At 37.1% G+C, this 15,136-nt stretch overlaps 1 protein-coding gene across 31 annotated transcripts in view; it reads right to left on the reverse strand.

Moving 5' to 3' along the window:
- Window positions 1-8,509: 8,509 nt before the first annotated feature.
- EYA4 (EYA transcriptional coactivator and phosphatase 4) overlaps window positions 8,510-15,136 on the reverse strand; it is a 341,780-nt gene continuing 335,153 nt past the window's right edge. For 30 of the 31 annotated variants that reach the window (XR_016233728.1, XR_016233726.1, XR_016233729.1 and 27 more), the window contains one exon: window positions 8,510-11,831. Coding sequence is in view for 24 of the 31 variants with exons in the window: in XM_070073546.2 (XP_069929647.1) it covers window positions 11,751-11,831 (81 nt within the window). In the remaining 7 variants the exon portion in view is untranslated. The remainder of the gene's footprint in view (window positions 11,832-15,136) is intronic. The other variant, XR_016233724.1, reaches the window with a different exon arrangement.

Raw genomic sequence — 15,136 nt, forward strand, 5'->3', positions numbered from 1 at the left:
ATAAATTTATTCATAAATACTTGATTTTTGTGGCTATTTTGAGTGGCACTTTTTTCTTGATTTCTTTTGGTTTTCTTGATTTCTTTTGATTTCGTTAGCATCCAAAATGTTACTTTTTTATGTGTATTTTGTAACCTGCAACTTTACTTGATGGGTTTATCAATTCTAAAAGCTTCACGGTGGAGTGTTCAGGTTTTTCCAGGTACAACATCATGTCATCTACAAAGATGAATATTTTGACTTCCTCTTTTCCAGGTTTAAAGCCTTTTATCTTATTGCCCTCCCTAATTACTCTTGCTAAAACTTCCAGTAGTGTATTGGCTAAGAGTGGTGAAAGTGGACATCCTTGCCTTGTTCCAATTCTGAAAGGAAATACTTTCAGTTTTTCGACATTTAGTATGATACTGGTTGATGATTTGTGATATATAGCCTTTATAATATTGAAGACTGTTCCTTCTATACATAATTTGTGGAAGGTTTTTATCAGGAAGGGCTGTTGAATCTTAGCAAATGCTTTCTCTGCCTGCCTCTATTCAGAAGACTGTATGGTTTTTGTCCTTCATGCTATTGATGCAATTTATGAGATTTATTGATTTGGAATGTTGAACCACTCTTGCATTTCTGGTATTAAATCCCACTTGATAGTGATGTATGATCTTTTTGATGTGGTTCTGGACTTGGTTTTCTAGTATTTCATTGAGAATATTTTCATCTATGTTCATTAATGATATAAGTCTGTAGTTTTCTTTTCATGTCATGTCTTTGGTTTTGATATCAAAGTAATGCTTACCTCATAAAAAGAGTTTGGCAGAGTTAAATCCTGTTCCATATTTTGTAATAGCTTGAAGAGTATTGTAATTACTTCTTATTTGAATGTTTTGTAGCATTCAGCAGTAAAGCTGTAAGGTCCTGGACTTTTCCTTGCTGGAAGATTTTTGATTATTGCTTCAATCTCACTGCCTGCTATGGGTCTGTTAAATTCTCAGTTCTATTTCCCTCTGTGTTGGTTTCATCCTCAGGTTCTCTCTCAATGTGATAAGGAAGACAGTAATGACTTTCAAGGATGACAATCCACCATAACGCCTCATCCCAAAAAGATAGTGTGTCATTCACAGTGACTTTGGAGAAGTCTGTTGAGTTAGAAGTGCTCATAAGCCCAGTTTGAGTCCTGCAGCCATCATTAGTCAAGTAAATTATCACAGCAAATTATTTGGAGTGTGCTGAGTGGCTGGTGCTGAACCAAATACCCAGAGGTATGGTGGTTGCCTAAAAGAGGGACTACTTAGTAAACAAAAAAAAAAAAAATCATGTTTTCCATAGAAATGGCAACTCAAGAGATTGAAGGAAAATATTTGCAAATCATTTGTCTGCTTAGCTGATTACTACCCAGAATATACAATTTAGTACCACAATACAATTCAATACCACCCAATTAAAAAACAGGTTACAATTCAATAGTCAATTCTTCATGAAAGATACACATATGGCCAATGATCCATAGCCACTAGTGAAATACAAATCAAAAAAAAGAATATGATGCCACTGTACATACCATTACTATGGATACTATAAACAAAACCAACACTGAAAATAATTAATGTCTATAAAGGTAGGAAAAAAAGACACATGGGTGCAATATTCGTTGGAATGTAAAATAAGGTAGCAGCCATGGAAAGCACTATGATACTTCCTCAAAAACCTGAAAACAGAATTAGCATATGATCCAGCAGTTCCACATGTGAAACTTTTGGCTTTAAGAAATGGATAGGCAAATACAGGATTTTTTTGCAGGCTGAAGTCCACCAAATAGACCTAAGTTTCCACTCTATCTGTGCCTGAAATTATTTCAACTATACAATGAGAATAACTATACTTCCCCAGATGTGATCTAAATGAAGTAACATATGGTTAAGCTCCTGGATCTTTTTTAATCTCTTCAAGTGTGCCATTCTTCCTCATTCTAGTATGTTCTCTCTAGAGATGATTTCCAAGATAGTGATTGAATAAAGGCTGACCACCTTTTTATATGACCCCATTCCTCACTTTGCTGCAGTCCTACCAGCTGTCTTTGCCAAGAAGACACTGCCAGGGCCCTAAGGGAAGAACCACCACTACCACAAAGGCTTCAAGGATATAGAAGGTGCGTATACAAACATCCCTGATCTGCCTAGATGGAGACAAGAAAATCGTTCCCTTTTTTCATCTTTAAAATCAATTATTGAGTCAAGCCTGGTAACAACATACATGGGGGTCTTCAATGCTCATGGAAGATGTATATGATGAAACATCTATGCAGGAATTTCAAAAATTTTTGTAGCAAAATAAGCTGATCTTTTAATTCCAACTTCCATGAACTGTTTGATGTACATTTGCATATTGCCCAGATTTTTTAAAGGTTTATTTGTTTATTTGAAAGTCAGAGTTATATGTATATAGAGAGAGACAGAGACAGAAAGATAGAGACAGAGAGAGATCTTCCCTCTGTTGGTTCATTCCTCAAGTAGCTACAACAGTCAAGGCTGGGCCAGGTCAAAGCCAGGAGACAGAAGCCAGATTCATGTAGGTCTTCCACATAGGTGGCAACAGTCAGGCCATTAACAGGGAGCTGCATTGGAAGTAGAGCAGCTGGGATATGAATCATATGGTATGCTGGCATCATAGATGGCAGCTTAACCTGCAATGCCACAATGCTGGCGCCCGTGTGTTGCCCAAATTGACAAGTTTGTGGCAACAGGATCTACTAGGGAAACCAGTGAGTCCTCAAAATAGATAAAATGCATTTGTTATTCATTACAGTCTACAGGAAAGTTTTTAAAATGTTGTTTTACCATTTTTGCTTCAGAGTCCTCCTCAGTGCGTTCTCAACCTCAGCACCCATTGTTCCCATAAGAAGGAGGAGTAATTTCATGAACCAAATATCATGGTTTTACAGGTTTGTGTTCAGCATTGACTTTCATTTCTATTAACACACTAGCTATTTCTCCCAACTCTTAGGATATAGCTTATTCCACTATAGCATATATTTTAATGGTGACCATATTTTAATATATTAATTTGTCTAACAACAAGTGACTAAATCATCCATCATTCTGTTGAGAAGCTCTTTAGCAGGTTTTCTTTCTTTGACAATTAAATTAGAATGTTGTATTTGTTTCCAAGTAGATATAGGCTAGTGATAAATTATTTGTACAAAAGACAATGAGAAAAAGTTCATAGCCTCATAGAAATTCCTTAGGGTTATAAATCCAGAATTATTACTACTTTATCTTTACTTGGAATTGGAGGAAAGCAGGACATGAGAAAGCATGAAGTTAAATCAAGGGTGATCCGAACAATTTTCCATGGATTTCTTTTTACATACATATTGCGCATCACTAACATCACTCCTAGCCTTTCAAATGTGCTGTTCAGCTTTGCACAAAAGCAAAATGCTTTTTAAATGACTAACTGATATGATTTGGTAAGCTTATTTAGGATTTTATTTACTGCTCTGGGAGTAATTCATCTATGACCTAGCAACATGTTTAACAAATAACCAGAAAATCATTGCAAATTCAGTCTCCCACTGGACAATTCCACCCTAAGGCCCAGTGTTGCCTCCAAATGTACATTTCCAGAAACTGAACTCAGTATCTCCATCCAAAAATAAGCAGCATCCAAAGTAAGACAGCAATCATTACCTTTTTTCCTTTGTGGTTCTTATTTCTGTGAATATCATCACAACAACCCAAACTACTCAACCCAGAAATCTAGAGTGCAGGCTGGATTTTCCAGAAGATGTGAGAAGAAAGAATGCTGCTAAATCTGAATTTTCAGAGTACCTGAAAATTTTTCTAGAAAATACCATTAAAAGATTGTATAATTTGGGGAAAAATTGTTTTTATTCCATGCGTAACACACATCTTCTATGAACTTTCTGAAAACTTTTCATTTACATGGCTTTTGAGTTTTTTTTGGACCCAAAGTGAAATTATACTGTTACAAAGTACAAATCAGGACACAAGAGATTCTGTCTGAACCTTTCTTTCATACCCACTGCACCCAGAATAACACTGAGACACACTGATGCATTGAAATCCTTATTAGGTAGGGCAAGCATTTGGCATAGTAGTTAAGACACTACTCTGGATACCCACAATTTCAAATTCCAGCTCCCTTCCAGATTCCAGCTTCTGCTAGTACACACTGGAAGGCAGCAGGTTGGTGGCTCAGATAATTGAGTCCCTGCCATCCATGTGAGAGACCCAGACTGGGTCCCTGGCTCCCAGCCCCAGTCATTGTAGGTGTCTGGGGACTGACACAGTGGATGGGAGTCTGACTGTTCTTTCCCTGTTTGCTTTTATTTATTGCTTTGTTTTTTAAGAATCCTTTTATTTAATGAATACAAACTTCATAGGTAAGCTTTAGGAATATAGTGGTTCTTCCCCCTATACCCTCTCTTCCTCCCCTATTCCTGTCCCACCTCCTACTCCCTCTCCTATCCCATTCTTCATTAAGGTTCATTTTCAATTAACTTTATATACAGAAGACTAATTCTATACTAAGTAAAGACTTCAACAATTTGTACCTGCACCCCCACCCCCATACACACAAAGTATAAAGCACTGTTTGAAAACAAGTTTGACAGTTAATTATCATAGTACATCTCATTAAGGACAGAGGTCCTACATGGGGAGTAAGTGCATAGTGACTCCTATTGTAAATTTAATTAACACTCGTATGTATGACGTCAGTGATCACCCAAGGCTCTTGACATGAGCTGCCAAGGCTATGGAATCCTTTTGAGTGCACACACTCTGTCAGTATTTAGACAGGGCTGTAAGCAAAGTGGAAGTCGTCTTCTCCCTTTAGAGAAAAGTGTATCCTTCTTTGATGGCCCCTTCTTTCCACTGGGGTCTCACTCACAGAGATCCTTCATGTAGATCATTTTTTTGCCACAGTGTCTTGGCTTCTCATGCCTGAAATGCTCTCATGGGCTCTTTAGCCAGATCTGAATGCTTTAAGGGCTGGTTCTGAGGTTTGAGTGCTGTTTAGGGCATTTTTCATTCTATGAGTCTGCCATGTGGACTGCTTCCCATATTGGAACATTCTCTCCTTTATAATTCTATCTATTGTTATTACCAGACACGTGGTCTTATTTATGTGATCCATTTGACATTTAATCCTATCTATATGATCAATTACACACTTAATATGATCACTTTAACGTAAGATGGCATTTGTACCATTCAGCTTAATGGGATTTGGAGTCCCATGACAAGTTTTTGGCTTTACCCTTAGGGGTAAGTGTGTGGGAATGCTGAGCTCTACAGCTCCTCCTTCTCTTATTCCCACTTTTATTTTTTACTATGATCTATTTTCAATTGAATTTAGACACCTAAGGTTAATTCTATGTAATGGAAAGAGTTCAACCAATGGTATTAAGAAGAAAACATAATAAAAAATAAAATAATAAACTTTTACATAAATAAACCAATTTTTAAATCTTTCTGATCTGGTCCTTATTTATTTCTTAGTCTCATTTTGTACTAGTCTTTCCTCAATTCATTCTGTGCTCCAGAAAGAATCACAGTTGCCTGACTACACACTCTACTCTCCCCTCTTACATATGCATATATTTTTCACTTTGTCTAGATGCTGCCAATCAACTATCTCTTTTCCTGGTGTTCCCCATTTTGTACTTGGAGTTTTGGCTTTGGAATCATTTTCCCAGGAATATTCTTGATGGTTACTGGTTAGTTTTCTCTGAAAATGATCTGCCATGCCCTTGTGCTTACTCAATTCTAACACCCTGATCAGACACTCCCTCTGAGCCATGTAAGAGCCTTGAGGGTAAGGAGCAGGATGAGTTCACAACAGGCCCTAATCTACTTTATTTCTGTAGAGACTAATTTACTTGGTGGTTCCTTCCCCTCTCTCAGTGCACACACACACGCACACACACATACACTCTTACAATTCCATAGATTTTCTTCTACCAATGTCTAATCTGAGAACTCAACTGATATACCATGGCAGCCATCTGGCACAAAACATCTAAGACTTCAGGACTATAAAGGACAATATGATGCCCCTCAGTCAGATACAGTGTCCTCACAAGCCCCAGTCAAAAGGCACTGGCTGGGGTGGGTGGGCGAATAATCACCTAGCTCATATAGTATTATCTACTTCTTCAGAGATTCCTTAGAATGTTATATTAAAACATTTTTCAAACTGTGTGCTAACACAGTCCTGGAATGTTTTCTGGATCAGGGAACAGCCAAGCAATAATGGCTGCTATTGTCATTGAAAGTTGGGACTTGGGAGCAGGTGTTTGGCACAGAAGTGATGGCACCACTTGGGACACCTGCATTCCATATGGAGGTGCCTGATAGGGAGGTGCCTGAGTTTGAGTCCTGGTTCTGTTTCTGATTTCAGTTTCCTGCTAATGCACACCCTTAGAGACAGCAGATGATGGCTCAAGTATTTGCATCCCTGACACCCATGTGGAAAACTAGATTGAGTTCCTGATTTTTAGCTTTGGTTTGGCCCAGTCCTGGCATTTTTCTCCCTCTCTCTCCCTCTTCCCCCCGCCCCATCTCTCTCTCTCTCTCTCTCTCTCTCTCTCTCTGTCCTGGACTCAAGTTTGTGAAAAGATCTAATTTTTACAAGATACTACATGACTTTGAATAAATTGAGTCAACTAAGGATGCTGATATTGCATGCTTTTATTTTAACAAAAGAGGAAAATGGGGGCAGGTATGGCAGTAGTCACTGACACATTGCAATCTGGTGGATCATGTTCAGATCATTATAACCTTCTATCAAGTGCATATTTGCTTATGGCCCTAACTGTTATTTATTTCATGAATTATGAGGTCGGAAAACATTCCAGTAAGTTGGAAAAACTTACATTGGTCTCATCCAAACTTACCTGTGTGTTTTCTCTTTTTATCCTATTTTAAATCTCTTTAATTCTAGGCGTGATCACATGTTTTCTACAGGTTAGCTAATCAATCAGCAAATGATTTCTGAATACTATACACCTAACACCTTCCTAGATACTGCTTATACAGAAATGAACAAAACAAAACAAAACAAAACTTGCCTTCAAGGAGCAAACATTAAAATAGATGAGACACACAATACACAGGATAAATAAAATGTGTATATTGTTGGATGAATCTAAGCGTTAAGTATTAATTAATAGAAAAAGTGGAAAAATGGCAAGAGCCAGGAAAACATGAGCAATTTTAGAGCAGGAACCTTGGTGGGAAGGTGGTCCTTTGAATAAAGAGCTGACGAAAACCATGGGCATACGAGGTACAACTATCTGGGTGAAAACCTTTTCAAGCAAAGGGATCAGTGAGTGCAAAGGTCCTGGAGTAGGTGGGTACAGGAAAATGCCAAGAAAATCAAGGAGCCAGTTTGATGGTGAGGAATGAGCTAGATGAGGGCAGAAAAACATGCAGAGCTTATGATCCCTAGATCGTTATGTGGGCCTTCCAGGTTGTTGTTAAGGACACTGGAGTTTGTGTTAGTGAGATGGAAAGCCAACTTCTGGAAGCTCCTGGGGAGAGGGGGGCTGTGTTCTCACCCATAGCATCACCCTGGCTACTGGGAAGCTGTGTATTGAAAGGGTGCAAGAACCAAAGTATATCCAGCTAGCAGCTACTGTAGCTACCTAGATGGGAAATGATTATGGGTATAAATTGGGAGGCAGTCATGGGAGAGGTGAGAAGTGGAGGAGGCAGAAGCAGAGATGTGGATATTTTTATTTGGGATGTCCTCTCATCCCAGCAAGCATGTTCAACAGGCAGATAGGATATAATTATTTGGGGTTCCAGAAACAATACATATGTTTTAGTCTTTCTCACAAAATCAAATTTCAACAGTGGTTGAAATTATAAGAGAATAGGAGGGAAGTGTGTGTATTCCATTGTTTTTTAAAGATGCATACAATTCTTGTAGTCCATAATTGATTTTTGCATAGTGTCAGGCTTACTAGAGAATTCTTACATCATTTAAATTAAATTTCATTAATTTTGAGATAAGCATTTTAAAAAGCTGTGAGTGAGCAGAAGTTGGTCTGAAATTTGCCTTTGGTTTGCATGTGAAAAGCAAATCTACAAATCAATCAATATTATACACTAGATAACAAAGAGCTATTAAATCTATTTCAGAAAACTCTTGGAAGAGTCTTATGAACCATGTTTAATATTCATCCAAAGAGAACTTGCTTTACATATTTCAACACACATTACTTTATTATAAATTAATTGTGGCTGCAATCTGCATTATGCTTGAATCTATCTATTTATAAGTAAAAAGTCTGTGCAACTGTCACCTCCTCAGTAAACCAGCCCACTGGTGGCCTTCAACAATGAAATTTTACTGGCTTGCACCTCATTTTACCAAAATTGCAAAACAGGAAATTTAAGCACAGAAAACTTAAACACAAAATCTCACATGATTCAGAACCAAGTTAATATACACAGAAACTACAACATGTGAGGGCGAAGAAAATGAAAACATTTGCAAAGGTATTTATTGAGAAATAGTAAAGATGTACATATTTTTACAAGCTTTTATTATTAATTTACATTTCTTTAAATTATGTAGGCCCCGATAATCTACACTTTACTAATACATAACAGAAACCCTTGACGTGGTGAGAGTTCCATAATGCTACCATGGGTGGGAGTCAAAATGCAACTTTGGCTCATGATGCTTAAGTTTGTTTTTCAAACAAACACCTAACGCTGTATTCACTGAGAATGTAGGCTTGTCAAAAACAAATGTGTTTCAAAAACAACTTCATACAGGAACATGCTGTTGACACTATTTTGGATCTTAGCTCACCAGAGACTAAGAGAAAAACATTTTTATACAGAGTTATTACCTACTTTTTGTGCACAAACTGCATAATTCGAAAATACTTTTTTTTGCCTCTGAATTTGATTTACACAGTTTTGTAGGGTGTCATACTCTTATGCATAATGTTGTAGCAAGTCAACTACTTTATTACTAAAACTGCATGGTCTGGATATTTTTAAGGTGCAATACAAGGTAGTTATCGTTCTCAGTTTGTAGTGATAGTAGTCGAAAACTTATTTTAGTTATAGAATATTTTTCAAACTGTTTTATAATAAGGCACAATATTCTATGTGAAAATAGAATGTGAGAATTGCCAAAGGGGCAGCTTTTTTATTCATTGGTTTACTTTTACTTTTTGTTTTTCAGATCAGAAAGGAAGAGCTTTTGTTCCTAATGTGGGAAGCGAAGAATTCTATTTGAGCTTGCTCAAAGTCACAGGACCAAGGGACTAAGTTGTGATGTTGGCCTATGGGCCTGCACCACTCTTGTGCCAGACAAGCTTTTTTCCATCAACCTAGCATTTAGGTTCTATGCTGGCCATCTCTTTTGAACACATAATCAAAAATGAAGAAAGTTGTGGGAGAGAGAGAGCATCGAGTGATGCATCAGCCAGCCTTGCCTTGCCCTTTGACAGGATGTTTCTTTCTGCACCTGCAGGTTTAGCAGCATAAGAGGCCTTGCTTATCTGATAAGAAAAAGAATTAAAAATTTAGATGTGATGCCACAATTCTATCATTTAAAGAAACTGGCTACATAGTAAAGTTAATTTTGTTTTATTCACAGTAATAAATATATAAACTTTAATGCATAAAACAATCAAGTACTGATAATCAATGTAATTCTTTAACGTTTTAAATCATATATGTTCAAACTAGAGGCCAACAGAAGTATAACATGATTTAATATTATTATTACTATCAAAAGTATTCCAATCTTAATTTACCTGCAACAATACTTGGGGAAGAGATAGCCTAAAGCTTACAACATTTAAAAAACACGTTGAAGTTTATGCAAAATTGAGATCTCAGTATCTTTCTGCCTAAAGTAAACATGACCTTAGCATTCAGTAAGGAAACAAAAGTTTTGAGCCTGATAAAATAAACTCATATTTCCATGGTGAATTTTGTGATTTTTGTACAAAGTGTGAACCTTACTGAAGCCATTGGACCAACAACTGATAAACCATCCTTGAGCCATCAACAGCCATACCAGTTAGGGGCATGATGTAGCAGGCCTCCACAATCCATATAATGACATTTTAAACAAAGAACTGCAGATGCAGACATCAGTAAAACACTTGAGATCTTTAAGTCTGAAATGTCCACAAGGGAAATGACATCATAGAAAATGACAGAAGAACCTGTATCGTGTTCCCAACATGGGCTACGCACCAACGGGGAGGGGGGCATGCAAACACAGCGATGACAGGTTCTCCTCGCCATTAATGCAGTCCATTGTGCAATGACAGTACAGGCAGAAGCTAAGATACACAAGTCTGTAATGGATTGATGTGTTAAGATGAAGAAACAGGTACACAGGTACTGTTTTACTGTTGTCATTTCGATATTGCTGCCAAGATCCAACACACTTGCTAATTTAATTTATGATGATATTCTAGTTAAAATTTTCATAGACTCACTTCTTTTCTTACAAGCCATCCAGGGCATCTACCATCTACTAGTGATGACATTTTTGCAACAGCATTGGGAACAAACACAGCCTTATTTTAAGCCATATCCATGGCATATTCTAAAAATTGTGTATGGTAATTATTTATGATCTGTATGATAATAACTTCCTCTAGGCAACTTAAAAATCTCAAAAAGTCTCACTCAAAACAGTGCAAGTTGTCATGAATATGGCTCTTAGTTTTCCAGTAAAACTGCAGAAAGGGGTACTTGAGACTTCAACATACATTTCACTTTCTAAGTAAAGGTCCCATAGTCTTTCCCAAACTTCTGCTTATGGTTGGATGGACAAATAGATACCTTATACAATTATTGGAATTATTAAGAACCGAAATAAAACACAAGTTTTCTTTATTATTATTGTTTTCTTATTGCAACAAATGCTCAGTTCCTTGCTGATGTTGTCATTAGGCTTTGATAGCTTGAATTTTAAATTTGGTCATGATAAAATTATAACAAATGTTTTTGGTTTCCATTATCTACAGAGATTTTAACCAAAGTTACATTGTAACACACAGACGTTGTCTTGTCTTTAAGGCACAACACATCAGTATGAACATTCTGTTTGCCAAACTTAAAAAAGAGACAATATTATATCCCCTTACCCCATCCCTCTGCCCTCCCCAACAAATGAAAGAAAAATTGCATCCACTTTCAAAGTCAGCTGTTAATAAAGTCACAGTAAATTATTTTCATCAATAATTTACACAAAATTACAGGTCTGGATAGGACTGTCCTTATACAGTCTGAGTGCATTCCAATTCAGATTTTCTGGGCTAGGTAGGCTAAAGTCATTTTCAAACCTCAGGGCTGAGAAGATTTCCCATTGTGAGGAATGTTGTTGACCACCTTGTCAGATGAGCTTGGAAGTTGCTGCTCTGCAGGGTAAGAGTTCTTTGCTAAAGCTGTTAATTCCAGTTAGGACTCATTTGGTTTGTCCCAGCAACCACCACAAATTGTTTTTTTTTCAAAAAAAAAAAAAAAAACATTAAAATGTTGTAAATATAAGACCATAGAGTTTTCTTTCCGTAGCACTAAAGTTTAATTCCATTCAGCAATCTGAATTCTTCATTCTGGAATTTTCATTCCAAATATGATTTCATCCTTTAAGACAATTTATATGTGTAGAGCCAGAGGCATTGAATCACACATAAAAATTCAGTGTAGTTGAAATATAAAAAATGGGTCTCCAGTTAGAGAACACAGTTACAAATACTCTAATTCCAGTGCTTGATGCAGAGCCAAGAGGTCTGAGTGACTTGATATCCTCCAAAAGGGCATGTTGTGCTGTGCGGAGGGATGGGAGAGAGAAAAGGGAGGAGGGAGGAATGGAGAGAGATCACAACCATCGTCTCAGGGAAGCAGTGGCACACATAAGAATGTGTGATCCATCCAAGTTCAAGGAAGGGAAGTTAAAGGAAGGATGACCATACTTGAAGACTTGCAGCACCAATAGGGCATCATCAACATGATAGAGAAATAGATCTGAACTGGATTTTAATGATAAGAAAAGCAAATATTGGAATTCCCTAGGTAGTTTCCTACCTATTCTGGAATGTATCATCATCAACATCAGTATCTGAGAAAGCAACCAGGCATAAAAATTCTACTTGGCTGACATGAAGCAAGTTTTCACCAATACATTTCTTGTAAAGGTCCACCTCTCAGTTAAAAATAAAATAACATGAAATGAAGAAATTCCTAAGACCAAAACACTTTGTTTGTCAGGAGAGGAGGGTGAATTCTTTTCTATGTGAAAAATAATTGTAAGTTGGACCACATAAAGTAGAAGAAATTGTGGAGATAATAACTTTCTTTCCCGTCTTGGATAAATAATAACTTACTGGTAGAGTTGATCTGATTTATTTCATTGGCATGGAGTTGAATGTACACCAGCATGCATCTTAAACGAGGGAGATATCATCCCCAAGGGAACAAAACTAGAGCCTTGTGGAGCAGAAAATCTTTGACATTTTAATGGTTTGTAGTGCTCCAAATGTATACTAGTATACAGTGTGTAAGTGTGTAATGTCATGGAAGGGCTGGCTTGGGGAAAATAGGGGCCTGAAAAGACCCCACTGGGAATGATAATGAAAAAAAGAAAACATTATCCTGTAGCAACTGACAAAACAAAAGCGTTATTTATAAGTCTGAGTTGATGACATGTGCTGGAATATATTTGTATGGAATATACATTCATGTTCATATGGAAATATCTTTACATATAAAATATGGAAAAACATTTTATTTAGAAAATGAGGCATTCTCGATAATAATCATTGTAGCTATATAATTTTCTATTGCTTGGCATGGTAGCTACTTGCCACCGCGGCTTTTGGGAACTTGAAATGCATTAGCCTCATTTAAAGTACAATCTGAATTCAAAGACTCAGAACAAAGGAAACAAAAAAACCCACAATGTTGCATTAATAAATTTTATACTGATTAGATGTTGAAAAATAATATTGCAGGTATATTGGCTTTATTAATGTTATTAAAATTAATTCAAGCTGTTTTGAGAAAATTTAAAATCATATATACAGCTCACATTTTATATTTCTATGAGAGAGAAAAATTATGCTCACAGAAATTCCTGTGTCTAAACTTTTAGATTCCTTCTTACATTTCTCAAATAATGTGTGTTGAAAGTCAAATGAAAGCACAGGAATTCAACCTAGAAATTAACATTTTTAAAATTCAGCTCAGATCTATTTGAGGTAACAAACCAGTACTTAACATTTCTGCACATGCAATTACTGTTACATCCAAAAGAAAAGCATGCATTCTGGGTACTAGAGGAACCAACCACCTGTTTTTCAAAACAGAATTGTAAGCCTTCACCATCACCAAAACTATGACTACATAAACAACCATTTGGAAATAGCATTCTATACAAGATCTTAGCCATTTGGAGTCATGCCTTTTTCTCCTGAGGTTTTAGGTTTAAGGAAGAAGGTACAGCAATTGTTTTACCATGTCCAGCTATCTTAGGAAGGATAACTTGGGTAGACTTGATAAGTTTTCATTTTAAGGGCATATACTGTTTTTGGCTTGGAAAAGTGCATTTTATAGTCTTGACTTAGAAATACATAAATTTCATATAGGCTAAACAACACGCAAATATTCACTGGATTGGCTGCACCAATGACTGCTGTTTGTTGTGTGTAATTATGGTGCCAATGTGAAAAATCAAAACAACATGCACTCAGGACATTGACAAACTCCAGAAGACATTTCGATTGTGCGTGACTGGAAGCATTTCAAGTAGCAGTCAGCAATCCAAGTCGTATTTCTTGAGTTTGCAGCCCTGACCTCATACAGAATGTCCTTAGGGCCAATGTGCTGTCTTGGGTCATTGACACTGCTAATTAAGGCCCAGGTGCTCTGTGGGAGGCAGAGCCTGACCAGCTCCCTGTGATGGAAAAGTATGGAGAATTCCCAGAATGGCTAACAACATATTCTCACCAAAACTTCTAAAATAGAGTGCTCTTTCTCCATTTTGCTTGATTTTAACTGAATATAGGTATCAATGATTTCATTTCTCTATTATGGCCACAACTTTTTTTTATGAAACTTCTTATGTTGTTTTTTTTTTTTTCCCTTTTTTTTTAAGATATCAGGCGAACATTCCAGTACATGCACATGTGTAGTGAAGGCTTTCATTAGACGTTGAATTCAAATGTCTTGGGGAGGGGGGCAGCATCTGGCTTGGCAGTTAAATTGTCACTTTGGATACTTTCCTCCCGTATCAGAATACCTGGTTCAAGTCTCAACTCCTGTGCTTCTGATTCAGCTTCCTGCTAATGTACCCCCTGGCAGGTAACAGGTGATGGCTCAGGTACATAGGTCCCTTCCAGCCACATGGGAGACAGGATAAAGTTCTAGGCTTCTGGCTTTGGTCTGGCCCAGCTATAACATTTGTAAGCATTTGGGGAATGAACTAGAAGACAGAAGATCTCTGTCTTTCAAATAAAATGAACATTAGATAAATAAATGAGTAAGTAAGTAAGTAAGTAAGTCCTCAGGTGATGGATGTTTGGCCTAGTGGTTAAGAAGCTGGTTAAGATACATGTGTTCTAAATCAGAGTGTGTGGGTTCAATACCAGCTTTGACCTCTTACTTCAACTTCTGCTAATGCAGACCCTGAGAGGCAGTGGTGATGGACCAAGTATTTGGGTTCCTGCTTCCCATGTGGGAAATCTGAGTTGATTTCTTGGATCATGGCTTCAGTCCCAGACAGAGGTTATTATGTGCATTTAGGGAATTAATCAATAGATGGGCATTCTATCTCTTTCTGTGTCTTTTGTTTCCAAATACCTACATAAATAAGGATAAGTAAAATGTCCTCAGGATAATATTTTTTCTAAGTAAAACAATGTATAACTTGATGTGTCATTGTTTAAAAATATTAACGCGGGGGTGGGTGTTGTGGTGTAGCTGGTTAAACCACTTCTTGGAACATCCACATCCCAGGAGTCCCTGCTATTCCTCTTCAATACAGCTCTTTGCTATTGCATCTTTGGAGGCAGTGGATGATGGCCCAAGTACTTGGACTACTGCCACCCTCATGGCAGGCCCAGGTGGAGCTGATG

Source organism: Oryctolagus cuniculus, chromosome 5, assembly GCF_051225735.1.
Source record: "Oryctolagus cuniculus isolate XC-2025 breed Fujian yellow rabbit chromosome 5, ASM5122573v1, whole genome shotgun sequence".
In the NCBI taxonomy this organism is placed as follows: domain Eukaryota; kingdom Metazoa; phylum Chordata; class Mammalia; order Lagomorpha; family Leporidae; genus Oryctolagus; species Oryctolagus cuniculus.